Genomic DNA, 15724 nt, shown 5'->3' with positions numbered 1-15724 from the left:
AAAATAATACGACTACTAATAATAATAATAATAATAAGAATAATAATAATAATAAACAAAAAAGAAGTTTTTATTAAAAAAGAAATACATCAAGGGGATGTTTTTCTCTTGCAGAATCTAAATTCTCAGGATATAAATGGTGGCCCCTCTCAAACCACGTACATAGGCAAAAAATACCTTACTTATGTGCCTCTCCCAATTTTATTTTCATTTCTTTATAACAAACTTCTGCCATTGATGACTCCTCTTCCTAACATCTCTCTCTTTCTCCTATGCATGCACATTTTGTCAACATTGTTAGGAGGTATTCAAATTATGCATGTACCCTTCATTCCCTAATTTCTCTTAAGAATTAAGATGAACTATTAAGTAATTTATCCTTAACTAATCTTCGTCAATTTTTAATTTTAAATTCGTGCGAAATTAAGTATAAGTTCTTTGTACCAAATCGCTTGAAATTTCGCGTAGAATTTTATAAAATTGATTGCGTCAAATTCCGACAACTTTGACAATTCGCCTAATTTTGTCGCGACGTGATTGTTCGACGTTTTCATGATTTTCGGGTTTTACACTTTAAGTTTTTATCATATATCTATTATTGTTAAATCTCAACCTTACGATCCCAAAGATATCCACGGCTGTGAACAGTAATCCGTGGGAAGACTACATGGATTGCATTAATTCCTCCCATTAATTTAGGAATAATTGTATTCATGTTATTATAAGAGTTATTTGTTTCCTTATCGATACACCTTGTATAGATCTATAAATAGGGAGTAGATTGCTTAATAAAAATTCAAGCTTTTCCTTCCCAAATTCTCCGTTTTAACAATTATGATTTCTAGAGTTATGGGGATATTATAGTGTTCTTGTTAACAAAAATTTTTAATAGAAATTTAATGAAAATTTGAGGCTGAAGATGCCAAATGATTGGTGAATAAGCATTTTAGTACCACCACTTAATAGAAAAAGAATTTTGTAATATTTTACTAATTATATATCACTTAAACTTATGAGTTGTACGATGAATTTGATATACAACAACAACAACAAGACTTTATCCCACTATGTGGGGTCAGCTACATGAATCCTTTTTCTCCATTGTGTCCTGTTAAGAGTCAAATTCTCATTTAAATATTAAAAAAAAGGTTGTTTCTAATATTTTCTAACCAAGTCTTTTTAGGTCTATCTCTACCTTTCTTAACATAAGCCAAATCTAATACATCTACTTTTCTATCCGGGTCATTGGAAGGCTGCCGTTTTATGTGACCAAACTATCTAAGGCGACTCTCTCTAATCTTATGTTCCATTAGAGTCACTCCAACCTTTTCATGTATATGCTCATTTCGTATCCTGTCTCTAAAAGTAAAGCCACTCATCCGCTTGAGCATCCTCATTTATGCAACACTTAACTTAATATTATGCTTCTCTTTTAATGGCCAACATTCTGCACTATAAATCATTGCAGGTCTCACCACCACCTTATTAAATTTTCTCTTAAGTTTGAGGGGGTCTTTTCTATCACATAACAAGCATGATGCATTCCTCCACTTCAACCATCCAACTTGAATTCTGCTAATAAGATCCCCATCTATTTCTCCATCACTCTGAATAATAAACCTAAGATATCTAAAACATGTACTCTTATTAATGGCTCGATTTCCCAAAGTCACAAACCCCCCACTAGATCTATTACTATTAAAATTACACTTCATATAGTCAATTTTAGATCTACTCAAATGATAACATTTAGACTCTAAGGTTAACCTCCATAATTCAAGTTTACCTTCAACTTCCTCTCTAGTCTTATCAACCAGAAGAATATCATCGGCAAATAGCATACACCAGGGTACAACCTCTTGCACATGTCTTGTTAGAACAATGAATTTGATAATATTAAAGTAAAATATATTTAGAAAAAATATTATGTCAGTTCTAGAGAATTAAATTGATTTTGTGCTAAAGATGATTTAGTTTGGAATCAAAATTTGTGTTAAGATAATCAATGAAAAAGTACAAAGAGTAGATGAAGAGTATTTATGTGATATTTATTGATATTCAAAAAGTATATTATTTGGTATTTTGAGAAATTATTTGGCGTGCATTAAATAAAAATGTATGTTATAAGTATATGTTGAAGTTATTGAAGATATGTATTGACTAGTATTATTACTTGTATAGTGGCCAAATATTTTTCAATTAAAGCAATATTACATCAAGACTTCGTTTTGTATCCATATCTTTTTGTATTAGCTTTGGAGTTTTTTGCAAGTAATTTTTAAAGTGAAGCATCAGATGATAGTTCTCTTTTGCAAAAAAAACATCTACAAAAGTCAATGAAAAATTAGATCATTGAAGAATATCCTTAGAAGATAGTGAATTTAAAATTAGTGGAATAAAAATTGAGTATATGTTTATATAATTTTAGTTTGTTTTATATTAATAATTATGAATTAATATTATTAGGCAATAAATGATACTTAAGAGTTATAGGTTTAAGTATCTTGGATCTATTATATAAAATAATAAGATAGATGATGATATAACTTATGGAGTTAAGAATGAGTGATTAAAATAAAAAAAAAATATCTCAGGAGTATTATTTGATAGTAGGATTTCAATTAGACATAAGGGCAACTTTTGCAAAATTAGATAGATTAGTAGGCCTATAATGTTGTATCGATTTATGTCTTGGGTTAAAAAAAAAAGATTTTTGATATTAAAGTCAAGTGTAACATGAATGAAAATATTAAGAAGGGTGAGTGACAAAACATGAAAGATAAATTGAGACATACTTAGTGCATATAGCTTCTACTAATGTAGGATTTTGGGAGAGGTTTTTCTATGCAACCTTACCTTAGCATTTACAGAGAGGTTGCCTCCATAATTTTAACTTAGGACCTCCAAAACTCAGTAGAAACAACTTAAACCATTGCTCCAAGCCTGCATTCTAGAAATAATAAATTAGGGAATGATTATATTAGCTGAATGATTGGAGTAATATTTATTGAAGATAAGATAATTGAAATTAGACATAATTAATGTGGACGTGTACAACAAAAACTAAAAAAATGCACAATTAGACAAATAGATATACTTAATGTTAGGAAATTATGAGAAGAAGAGGCAGGCCTAAGATAATATGGGTATATTAAAATAATTGTAAAGAATAAGTTTAATGTCTAAGGTATCACTTGGTAGGAATGAATACAAAATGTTGATTCATAAAAGCTGATCCTAAGTAATTTGGATATGACGATGATTGTGCTATCTCAAGTGATACAAATAAATGTGTGTTTGTGCATCTGTGCACATGCATATTTGTGCTTATTATTATTTGTATTCCTATTCCACGAATAAATTGGTTATTTTTTCATATTTAATGTCTAGTGTGAAATATGATTTGAGCCAGTCATCCAGGGAGAATATCATCTTCAATTTGCAATTAGGGTTGACTGACAGCTTCTTTCTATAAGTTAGTGAAAATATTTTGTTGATAGACTACTAGGATATTCCAAGTTTGATTTAATCTGAAAAATCATATAGGATAAGATTAATTATTTGGGCTATTTTTTTCCAGCTCCTACAAGAAGATTTAAAAGCAAAGCCAGGTTCCTATTCTTTTGATGAGGTCTGTAAATTATTTTAATTATTCCTTGTTAAACAGTAAGATGTGTGCAATTTTTAGCAAACTTCTTTTTAAACCAGTTTTTCTTACATTCTGTTAGATAGTATATTGCAATATCGGGAATCCCCAGTCTCTTGGTCAGCCACCAGTTACGTTTTTTAGAGAGGTAAGCTTTGAAATTTTTGTTAATCTTGGCCTCTAAGCTCTTCATTAATTCTTACTGCTTCTGAATAAGTACATTCTGTTACAGGTTCTTGCTTTATGCGACCATCCTTCTATCCTGGACAGGGACGAAACTCATGCCTTGTTCAGGTATCGTTCAAGAAGATGTGATTTGAAGCCTACATAGTTGGTTTTTTACTATTGTGATTTCCTATGAAATGAGACTCATGAGGCATGATATCTATTAGAAGGGGGAAACAGGTCCACATATTAACTATTATACTAAATGCTTTGTCCGCTCTAAAAGTGGTCATAAAATATAGCCATCTGGTTTAGTAGAACCGCTAATAGTTCAATTTTTTAATTTTGTGAAAGATCTCTTAAGGGTAGTGAAGTAAAGCTCTTATAAGGGTAACTTTCCTACGAATTGGCACCAAGAGAACAAAACAACATGGCTTTTTAGGCACTAACGAAAACAAAACAATAAAGTCCCGCAAGTAATATTTTAATTGATGAAAGTTTGGGTTGAGAGAAATGATATTATAGCAATATGCAAGCCTGAAGATGGTGACTAAGTGGTGCCATGTCATGGGGGCCACCTTTTGAACCTATTTGGGACAGAGTTTTATATGGAGGTAGCTACCACTTGAAACTATAGGGACTACCCCTCAAATGCTATGTGCCTTGTAGGTGATTATTAGATATGTGTATGGTCCCTAACGGGACCTTTAATTTCTTATGCAGGAGAGATTGTAAAATCCGCTAGTTATAGTAAAAAATAAATCTTAAAAATCTAGATATCTTTTTGTATAAAGGTTATTGGTGTTAGAGATTTCAAATTTGAGGCTTTTGTGATGGAGCACTCCTGGGATTGATGACCTTAATTAAAAGTTGCAGTAGGAGGAAAAGAAATATGAATTTTATTGTATCAAAGCGGACAATATCTTGATTGAGCTCAGGTTATGTCCTGGCCCTTTAGTTAATATTTTTACTCCTGAATTGGTTCTTATTATATTTTGCTGGACTACGTGTATGAGCACAGTTAAAAAAGGTCCTCCTGCAAAGCATGTGGATGAGTGTTTATGCCCAAGGGTTTTTTGTGGTTGAGGGTGGCTTGTGCGGTCTTCGTGTCTTGTAATAGTGTCCACAAACATTAACAGGTACATGTTTGCATGAACTTTTAAGAGTGAACTTGAGAAACCACGCCAGCGTGTGATTCCAGTCTGCATTTGGTCAGCACAAAGACATGCCATGAGAACAAAACTTGACATGTGGCACCACAGATTTCTTGTATCTGAGCTTGTTTCTATCAGAGAAATAGGATGTCTCAATTCCTGAACCAGTTGTATATGTTAGTTCTTTTTCATTGTCTTAAACAAATTTATAATGACAATAGATTCTCAATTTGTGACATTTAAGACGCCTGATTTAGGTTTATACGTTGTTTCAGTGCGGATGCAATAGCAAGAGCAACGGAGATTTTAGATGTAATCCCTGCTAGAGCTGCAGGTGGTTATAGCAGCAGTCAGGTAGGAGGACAGCTTGGCTTTACGATCAAGTTTCCACTTTAAAATTCATGAAAATGCTGTTTTTTTCTTAAACTTTCAGGGAACCAAAGGCTTACGTGAAGTAATTGCGGCGGGAATTGCTTCTCGTGATGGATATCCTTGCAATGCTGATGATATTTTCTTAACAGATGGCGCAAGTTCAGCCGTACGCTCTTAAGCCTGTTTTTTCTTCCCTCCTGCAGCATAGATTTTCTGAACGCAAATGGGGAAAGTTTAATCCATCTACTTCCATTGTTCCCCTTTTGGCTGTAGGTGCGCATGATGATGCAGTTACTAATAAGTTCAGAGAAAGATGGCATTATGTGCCCCATTCCTCTGTGTCCACTTTATTCAGCCTCAATTGCTCTTCAGGGAGGTTTTCTTGTAGGTTTTCTGCTTATTCACACGAGTAATTTGTACCATATATTTTGGTTTTTCAATGACATATCATTACTAAATCTCTATATCATGCGAGACTGCTACTGATAGACAATAGTTTTGGAAATTATATATATATATATATACATATATACAGCTGCGCCCATACCCTTAGAAATATCTTTTGTGAAGGCATTTCCAAAGAAGATCAATTTTAAGTAAAACCCTAATTTTCAAAATTCATATTTTGATAAAAGAAAATACACATTAGGGTTTAGAAACATCCCCCTAACCTTCCCTAAACTTTTCTCAAAAGAATCTCAAAGAAAACTTAAGTTTTCTCAAAACCCTAGTTTTCATTACTTAGGGAAAACTCAAGGGAAAGGAAGAAAAACTCTAGCAAAACACATACCTTAGCCTTCCCTTAGTCTTCCCTACAGTTTCCCTAGCTTTCTTCGCCGGAAAACTCGCCGGAGCCGCCACCCGAAGAGTTCCCCTCCGCCTTGCCCGTCCGCCCTTTCCTCCCCCTTCGGTTCGGTCGCACGAAGGAATGAGGGGACCGAATAGAATCGGTCCCTTTAAGGCTTAGGAGTTAAGGGAAAGGTTTAATTACCTATTTGCCCTCACTTAAGTAACCCATACTTGAATAAACATTAAGGGTACTTTGGGTATTATGAGACTTCTCTTAATCTTAATTCCTAAATTAAGCAAAATTAAATATAAGTTATATACATCAAATTTCTTAGAATTTTGCGTAGAATTTTTCAAAATTATTTCCATCGAAATCCGACAACCTCGAATTTTCACTTAAAACTCGTCGCGATGCTTTGAAAAGCGTGCGAGGTCTAAAACGACGTTTTGCGGGTTTTACAGGCTGTACATCCTTTATATTTATTTTTTATTTAATGTGCTTCACTGACCTGCATGACTGCTTTTCATTGAACATTTATCTGGTTCTAGTTATTGTCGAAGGAATCATATGGAAAGTCTTCTGTTCCAGGTTCCGTATTGCCTTGACGAGACAACTGGCTGGGGTTTAGAGACATCTGAGCTAAGGAAACAATTTGAAGATGCTCACTCGAAGGGTATAACTGTGAAGGCACTGGTGGTGATAAATCCAGGCAATCCCACAGGACAGGTTTGTTTTCAAATAAGGCCTATAGCCTATAGGATTTTTTTTCCTTTACTACACAATGCAGGCTATATGAATGTGTTTAGACATATTTTGACCTAAGTGTTCCTGTTGTAGTAATTGAAATCCATCTTGTGCTGATCAAGATGCCAGACATGTTTGACGTGTAACAATTTTTATCTTTTATTTTGAGGGACTTTGACTTGAAGTAAAGGGGATCTAAATAATTCAAAATGCATGACTTTCGGAAAGATGGGTGTTTGATTTGAAACAAGAAGAAATACAAAATAAAATTTTAATAAATTACAAACCAACCTCATAGTTTACTTGTGATGTATTAAAACCCGACCAATTTGACTAAGTTTCGTATACACCACAAGCTGCCGTCGGCCACTAGACGCATAACTGACCACCGCCTGCCGGCTGTACATTGCATTCATTTTATTTCAAATTAAACACAACTTAATATCCTTCATTTATTTTACACTAAACCAAATAATTCCAAAATATTTCAAATATACTATATGTCAAATATATATATTTTCTTTTACTTTGTATTCCTTTTTCACAAAACCAAATGGTCCTTTAAAGGACATTAGGACTTACTAGACTATTATGATTTGTTGCAAATAAATAACTCTTTTTGGTTGCCAATAGAATACTAGTCATAATTGTGTCTGCAATATTTCTATCGTGGTACATTAAACTGTGCCAACTTACTCCTTAGATACTTTCTATTTATTTTTATTGCTTGCTTACTATTCAAATTAGCTTAATATCTCTCCTATTGTTTTATCTTTCCAAAAAATATAGGAAAATTTTTCTATCACCTCTCTTCACAGACGCATAGCTTTACCTCCATAACTATTCCACAAAGCAACTTGACTAAACATGGTGAAGGTGGTGGGAAACGTACATGACATCGTGTAAGATTAGTCTAAAACTCAATGCCCATGATGAAAAGGATCATGTCATCGCTCGTTTCACGAAACATAATGTTTTCATTACATTCAAAATATCTCAAATAGTCGAAAGGACACTCATATTGCTTAGATTGTGGTGCAAGGTGACGACCTGAAATTAACATATTTAGGGAGACAATTTTATGAGATAGAATCGCATATTATTTTTATTTATCTTTTATTTGATTAAATTTGATTTTTTAAAAAATAAACAACATATCAATTTCAAAATCAAATTTGATCCATAGCCTCAAACTTTGTGCCTTAACGACTTGACATCCTATTCCATCTGGTATTATGGTCATCGCAGGTGAAAAAAAGAAGTATAAACTCTCATCTCACTCGCCTGTTCTACCTATTTCCACTTGAACATGATCTCGCCTTCCCTTTGTCACTTTTCTTCTCTTCCATGTTACTTGTTCACACTTAGATTTGCATCCTCTCTCATCTTCTCTTCTCTCCCATCTCTAGTCATCGCTAGCAAAGCCACTCTGGAAATCGAACCGTAGCCATCCTACTTTGCACTGTTCCATACCCATCTCCGCCTACCCAACTCACCGACAAACCTTGTCGACCCATCTTGGCAAAAGGCGAACCAACAAACTTCTCTCATGGCACCTTTCTTGCTTCTGTCCTCCCAATTACAACCACAATCCTCAACTCCCTCCAACAACTAACGAACCCAAACATCATTGCTACACCGAATACCCTAAGCAAGGTTTAAAATTGCACAATTGGGTATTGAGACGTTTTTCGTTTGTGAGATAATGCATAAGACTCAAAGCATTTCAAGACGTAAGCCTTAAAATCCAAAAATTCTGTAATGTGAAAATAAATGTTAAAAGTGAAATTTTTATATAATAACCAAACAATATGTTAAAGGATGGCATATTAATTTTCTATTGAACTATGAAGTAACAAATTGATGTGCAGATGAAGAAAAAAATTGCATAAGACGTAAAGTGACAAGTAATAAAATGTGCGAAATAGAATTCCAAATATTACAAGAGCAAAATAACATAAAATATAAACATTGCATAAATATCTGTTAAATCTCAGCCACTCACTCTAGAAGAGATCCCACGGCCCCAACTCAGGATTCGTTGGAATCCCACCTGAATCACTCCTAATTCATGTTAACATCCTTTCATAGTTAGATAGCTGATTTAGGAAGGAATATATGAGGGCAATAATGTCTGGTTTTGTAGTTATTTGTTTCTATATTAAAGTGTCTTGTATAGTTTCTATAAATAGAGTAGAATTTGTGTAATGAAATAAGCTTTTTCCTCTCAAACTCTTGATTTCTAAATGGTATCAGAGCCACGAAGGAATTGAAGAGGAAACCATCGGACAAACCTGGAAGTACCGTAGCCTAGCAAAACTTCTGTGGGCGGAGGCAGAAGTCGGAAGGGAGGCACTCTGACATAAGCTGAGAAGGGCTTGACGTGCAATGCCGACGGAACCATCAGAACCAGGCATTCACGAGAAACTTGTGGGACGAAGTCGGAAGAGACGGATCGAAAAGCTGTTGTGCGGACCGAGCTCCTTATTCGTGTGCGGAAGAAGAGGCCGAGCACGCGAGACGAAGGCTAATTGGGCGTACGACCTAATCGATTAAATCCCTAATTGCTCACATAAATATCAACCTTCATTGCTGATATAATTAAAATATAATCCTATTTTTTTAACATAAAATCTTCCTTCATTATAAAAGATGGTCTTTATTTCTGTCTATTGGTATCCTCACGATGGCTGAAGCAAATTCATTCCAATGCTTTGATCAAGTTGAAGATTCTATGGTACGCCAAGAACGAGGTGACCTTCAAAGCATGCAACCTTCCTATTGCATGAATGGGAAGAATTGTCTAAAGTAGTTTTTATTCGTGAAGACCTACTTAAAAGGGAAAGAAAAAATACACCATCTCCTCGGAGGACCAAAAGAAGGAGATCCTAATTTTGGGGAATGGGATAAAGCAGACTTCATGATTATGTCATGGTTGTGAAATTCCATAACTCCAAAAATTAACGATACATTTATGTTCCTTTCCACTGCAAAAGACATTGGATGTTGCCAGACAAACTTTTTCATGATTTTGAAAAATAAGAGAAATATGTCTTTTCAGATAAACGGCTTAGGTAATCTACTAAATTAGTCTTATGCTTATGATTTTATTTTTATAAATTAATAATGGAGATAATTTAAAAAAAAAATGGAGAATATACATAAATGCATCTTTATATAAAAAATTACAGTCAATAAAAAGTTGTTATGTGCCCCCATAATAAAAAATTGTGTCTTCGCCATAACATTCCCCCTATTGTTTAGGTGCTCGAGGAGGAGAACCAAAGACAGATAATAGAGTTTTGCAAGAAAGAATCTCTAGTTATTCTAGCAGATGAGGTAATGGTATTCATATTAATATATCTTTTTTTAATTTGCTATTATTCTTCCGTCATGTAAATAATGACAAAAGGTTATCCAATGTTATCTTCTCCACATGATTCAGATGACTTGGATTAGTTTTGAATTTATTTTTGTTGATATTTTCTTATATTTAATATTGAATTGGTTATTACTGAAGTCAATGAAGATGCTGCACTCCTTCATAGGTATACCAAGATAATATTTATGTTGAAGAAAAGAAATTCAATTCGTTCAAGAAGATTGTTAGATCAATGGGATTTTGCGACAAAGATATTTCCTTAGTATCTTTTCACTCAGCCTCTAAGGGTATATTGTTATGCTTGTCTTCCAGATGATGGAATATATTTTCATGTACTGCCTGTATTTGTTGTTATATAAATATAAAAGCCATATCTAAGAATTATTGATTAAGCTCGAATGTCTCATTTATGACATATAAATGGTTTCCTGCCTTAGGGTTCTATGGAGAATGTGGACAAAGAGGTGGGTACATGGAGGCTATTGGCTTTAGTTATGCTGTGAGAGAACATAATTACAAGTTGGCATGTGTAAATCACTGTTGTCCAGTCATGTCAGGCCAGATTCTAGCTAGTCTTATTATGAATCCGCCTAAGGTGATTGCTGAAATTTATTCATCCAAACTTATATTTTGATGAGAAAAATTATTCCTTAATCTTATTCAAGACAAATTCAACTTAATTTAGCTGATTTCATTTACTAGTATTTTAATTAGAACGTACTCCTTTAACTTTTGCAGCCTGGAGATGAATCATATGAATCATTCAGTATAGAGAGGGATGGGATTTTGTCGTCTTTGGCACGCCGTGCTAAGGTTAAAGTTTATTATAGTTTTGATTCTATTAACTATGCAAACCTAGGATTACATGTTTCTATGCATGGAAGTAAAAAGTAACTGATTGTCAAATTGGTTGTGGATGAGTGACAATTTAATTAAATTCATGTGTGGCAAAATTAGGAAGGTTAGATTGGGACATAATTATATTATTGGTATGATGGGAGTATCATCTACAATTAGGTCATTTCAACTTGTATAAGAAATTATAGAAGAAGTACTAATGAGACGAAGACGACAACCCACAAGCCTTTTATCTCACTACGTGGATAGAAATTATGAAAAAATGCATAAAATAGGTTTAACAGCTCATGCCACACTTTACTAATCTATTGTAGCTTTATTCTTGCTTCGCTATACATTGATGACAAAGACATCTTCTAGAACTAAGGGCACTCATTTCCAGCATCGGAAGAAAAAGTATTTTTAGACCTAAGCTATTTTATCACCTTATCATTTCTATTTTGTCGTCTATCATCAAGACAAAACTTATAATTATTGTGCTCTAAAATGTAAGCGTGCAAACTTCCCTAATTTAATCATCCTTGCTTGTTCGTTCCACATCACATTCCTTCTGGTTTGATAAAAGTTGGTTATGTAGTTAGGAATTTTATTGACACCCATTATGAAGTTTGTGTTGGAGGTTCTTTTTTTAGATGCAGTTTTTTTAGCAAGTTTCATTTTGGTTATTTGAAATAGCTCGCTAAATCCATTGAATATATAGTATGTTTTTTTGTCAATGTAACCCAATAGCAATAGAAGGAAGAACCCCCCCTCTTCTTTTTTTTTTTTAAAGCTAAAGTTTAGTTTTGAATTGAAAAAGGCAATATAGTTTGTTGTTTGAGAATATAAGAGAGAGTTTTGCTATATGTCTTGGGCTAGTCTACTGCCTTTTATGTCACAGTTATAAAGGAGATCCATACCTATCTGCCATTCATGTGTTTTCCGTCTTGATCTCACCTGAAGAAAACTCATTATATAGACCAAGTTGTGGCATACCAATTAATATACATTAACTACTGCTTGAAATACTATTGAAACAAGCATTAAAAAAATATTCTTTTCGTCATTCTTCCAAGATGTGGATTCACCATATGTACATTAAAATCTCATCTTTCGTCCAAAAGGCTGCAAGTCTAAGTAATGCTAGTCCAACGAAGGTCAAATTGGAAGACTATGAGGATGTTGATTTCATGATTTTCTTTTGGCAATCCAATCTATATCTCTTTAGGTTGTTTGTTTCAGTGACGACCTTGAGTTCTTGGTCTGTTTCACATAGATTTTGAATGATGTATCATCATATTCTATATAGGATTTATGTTCTTTATAATGTGCTTTGTGTCGTCCATCTTTATTAATAGGAAATAATGGAACATAGAAAACGCCCACCTTAATAGCATCACTTTCGTAGAAAAAAATACTGCTATCAGTTGAAATTCTTTCCACCTATTAGATAGGAAGCACATTAACAATTTTAGTGCTTTTAAAGACTCATTTTTTTTAAAAGAGAGAACCTTTTTGCTTCAATGTATATTTTCAGTGCCATCAGCTAAGGGTGTTAAAATGGATTTTCGGGTCAGGCTCAGATTCAACCCGAAAATGACCCGACTCGAACCCGACCTGATTCTAGAAACGTGTCAGAAGTTTGAACCTGGACCCGACCGGCGCCAAACCTGGATCAACCTGACTTGACATGCTGACCAGGGCGTACATTAGGCAAGTGAGGGCTTGGCAGCTTGCTATAGGATGTAGGGTCGCGTGAGGAGTGTGGGGTCCCACACGAGGGGCAGGATCACGACTTGCAAGTGGGGTGCGAGGTTGCAAGTGGGTGCGAGCCTGGCACTATAGTGCGCGCAACCGGCACTTGTGCGAGTCTGGCAGTGCGCGAGCGGTGAGTTGGCCTTGGAGTCGAGCACTCGAGCGCATGGGGGCAGGCCCCAGGTGCGACCATGTGAGGCAGACCGCGAACCACTAGTGTGATGGTGCCGATACCGGTCGCGGGCGTGGCGTAGTGCATCGCCATCACCTGTGCGGCCTTGCGGGAGAGAATATGGGACGTAGACCACGCAGTCACGTGGGACAGTGGGAGGAACGCATCATCGCAGTGCGGGACCTACGGGTTGTGTTGGGCTTGCTGATCTGAGTCATCCGAGTCAACTTCGAATTTTCAAGTGTTGACCTCTATATATGTTCCATGATCAATTGAGTGCGTTAAAGATGGAGAATAACGTATATGTCGCTTATCAGAGCATCAGGGCACCTAGATCACCATCAAAATGGCTCAAAACTTTACCTGATCATGAAATAGATCGCACTGTGCTGGACCGGTCCAGCCAGCCCTTGGCAAGGGGCCGGCCCATGTTTATAAGAGGCGGACCAAGCAGATCCGCCCCCTAGGGATTGCCGCCCAAGCAATTGTGCACCCCACTAGGGAATCCAATTAGGAAAGAGGGGGCGGCTAGGGCTGGAGGGAGATTTGGCTTGTGTTGTTTAAGTTTATTTTTTTTCTAAATTATATATTTATAACTATTTAGTGTTGTTTATGTTTATGCTTTAAATAGGAAGAAAAAATTATGGTTAGGGTTATCTGATAATTGGTGGCTGCTATTGGTGTCTCTGGTGCTTATTGTCTTGGGCTCTAGCAGTGTCTAGGGATTGGGAGAGATAGATCCTCCTCTCGAATTGAGGATCAACTGTATCTTGGTATTTTCCTTCTGTAATACTTGATTATTGCAATAAAATTACTCTTTTCTGGTGTTTCCTCGGTGTTTGGTGGATACTTGTTATTTTTCCAAATTTTATAGGTTTTACTTGAGATCTTCAAGTGTTTCCTCTCAAATTGGTATCAGAACAGTTTTTTAGACTGTTTTTTTTTTGTGAAATCCTGCGGCTGTTTTTTGTCCGAAGAGGGGTGGTTTTACGGTTTTTGGGGTCGAAATCAGAGCATCAGGACACCTAGATCACCATCAAAATGGCTCAAAACTTTACTTGATCATGAAATAGATCGCACTGTGCTGGACCGGTCCAGCTAGCCCTTGGCAAGGGGCCGGCCCATGTTTATAAGAGGCGGAACAAGCAGATCCGCCCCCTAGGGATTGCCGCCCAAGCAATTTATATATATATATATATATATATATATATATATATATTGCATAAGAAAATTTTTCCTATACAAAAATTAGTTTGATGAAGAACTCTTCTCTTATATTCAATGCAGGCATTAGAAGACGCCTTCAATAGCATAGAAGGTGTGACATGCAACAAGGCTGAAGGTGCCATGTATCTCTTCCCCCGTATTCACTTGCCAAAGAAGGCAATTGAGGCTGCCAAGGCTGCTAACTCATTACCTGCCGTATTCACTTGCCAAAGAAGGCAATTGAGGCTGCCAAGGCTGCTAACTCATTACCTGATGCATTCTATGCTCACCGCCTTCTTGATGCCACCGGAATCGTGGTCGTTCCTGGTTCTGGCTTTGGACAGGTGAGCTTTCTTGTATTGATTGTATTAGCTCCAGAACCGCAATTTCTATTTCTTATCCATCTGGGTTTTTTTCCCGTTGCGATGGTTGCAGGTTCCTGGAACATGGCACGTAAGGTGTTCAATTCTTCCTCAGGAGGATAAGATACCTGGTATCATCTCCAGGTTCAAGGCATTCCATGAATCATTCATGCAAGAGTTTCAGGACTAGAAAATAAGTTACTTGTGCTTTTGATCCTACAATCACGAAGAAGCAGCCGTATATTTTTGCTGTAATTTAGATGAAATAGATCAAAATCTATGTTTTTTTTTTTCTTCAAATATTGAATCAATCAGATACATTATAATATATTCTGATTAAAAAAAAAAATCAAATGAGTATTTGTTCTTTCAAAAGAAAAAAAAAATTATGTTATTTCCAGCAGTATATATGTTTGCAAGCTAGAGTCAACCCATTTAATCCTGTGTCAATTTGGGTTCTACTCGAACCTAACCCGCGTATCCATTTTGACACCCCTAATTAGATGCAGGGAAATCCATTGCTCCACTTCAACTACAAAATCATTCACCGAGTGGAGTTATCCAAGGCTATAGGAGAAACATAGGATTGCAACAACAAGAAAGGATTTTCTTTAGGGTCAAAGTTTTGTTTGGGACATTTTTTTTTTTAAATTTTAAAATAGTTTTTTTAGTATAAGAATTTTTAATTCAAAAAATTGTTGTGCTACTAAAAGCAGCTTTAAAAAACAATAATAAATCTATTCCAAACGAAGCCTAAATTAAAGCATATGATCCCAATGACGAAATACCATAGCTATTAAGATATTGTTTTGAAGAAGGTTATCCAAGTAAAGAGGAGATCTATCAACCAAAAAACATAAATGTATAGAGCTTAAACTACATTAAATTGGGCGAGTGAGAGTGAACTTACCTCGAACTTTTCCAACTTCTATGTCTAATGCTATTATATATTTCAATAGGTCATAAGAATAGGTGCAATCCACTTTAGGGTGGATCAAGCCATTTCAAGGTCAAAGAGTTCCATGATATGTCATGTCAAGCTCTTGGGTTTGACTTAAAATTAACCTTGGCTAGAGACAAATCACTGATTAATCTAGAGTTAATTAGAAACAATTAGGGCAAACAATTAGATCACTTTG

General features: G+C 35.3%; 1 protein-coding gene across 1 annotated transcript in view; it reads left to right on the top strand.

Annotated features, from left to right (window-relative positions):
- Positions 1-14913, top strand: part of LOC110115260 (alanine aminotransferase 2) — a 21692-nt gene extending 6779 nt beyond the window's left edge. Inside the window, exons 3-16 of the mRNA XM_020848451.2 lie at positions 3581-3631; positions 3729-3794; positions 3879-3940; positions 5241-5319; positions 5399-5503; positions 5611-5721; positions 6716-6853; positions 10136-10210; positions 10420-10540; positions 10691-10848; positions 10992-11066; positions 14305-14400; positions 14460-14567; positions 14659-14913. Of these exons, the coding sequence (XP_020704110.2) occupies positions 3581-3631; positions 3729-3794; positions 3879-3940; positions 5241-5319; positions 5399-5503; positions 5611-5721; positions 6716-6853; positions 10136-10210; positions 10420-10540; positions 10691-10848; positions 10992-11066; positions 14305-14400; positions 14460-14567; positions 14659-14775 (1362 nt within the window). The 3' untranslated portion in view covers positions 14776-14913. The remainder of the gene's footprint in view (positions 1-3580; positions 3632-3728; positions 3795-3878; positions 3941-5240; positions 5320-5398; positions 5504-5610; positions 5722-6715; positions 6854-10135; positions 10211-10419; positions 10541-10690; positions 10849-10991; positions 11067-14304; positions 14401-14459; positions 14568-14658) is intronic.
- Positions 14914-15724: the final 811 nt, after the last annotated feature.

The sequence above is a fragment of the Dendrobium catenatum genome, unplaced genomic scaffold, assembly GCF_001605985.2.
Source record: "Dendrobium catenatum unplaced genomic scaffold, ASM160598v2 fragScaff_scaffold_72, whole genome shotgun sequence".
NCBI classification, from domain to species: domain Eukaryota; kingdom Viridiplantae; phylum Streptophyta; class Magnoliopsida; order Asparagales; family Orchidaceae; genus Dendrobium; species Dendrobium catenatum.
The sequence above is the reverse complement of the archived record's forward strand: the minus strand, read 5'-3'. Positions and strand labels throughout refer to the sequence as shown.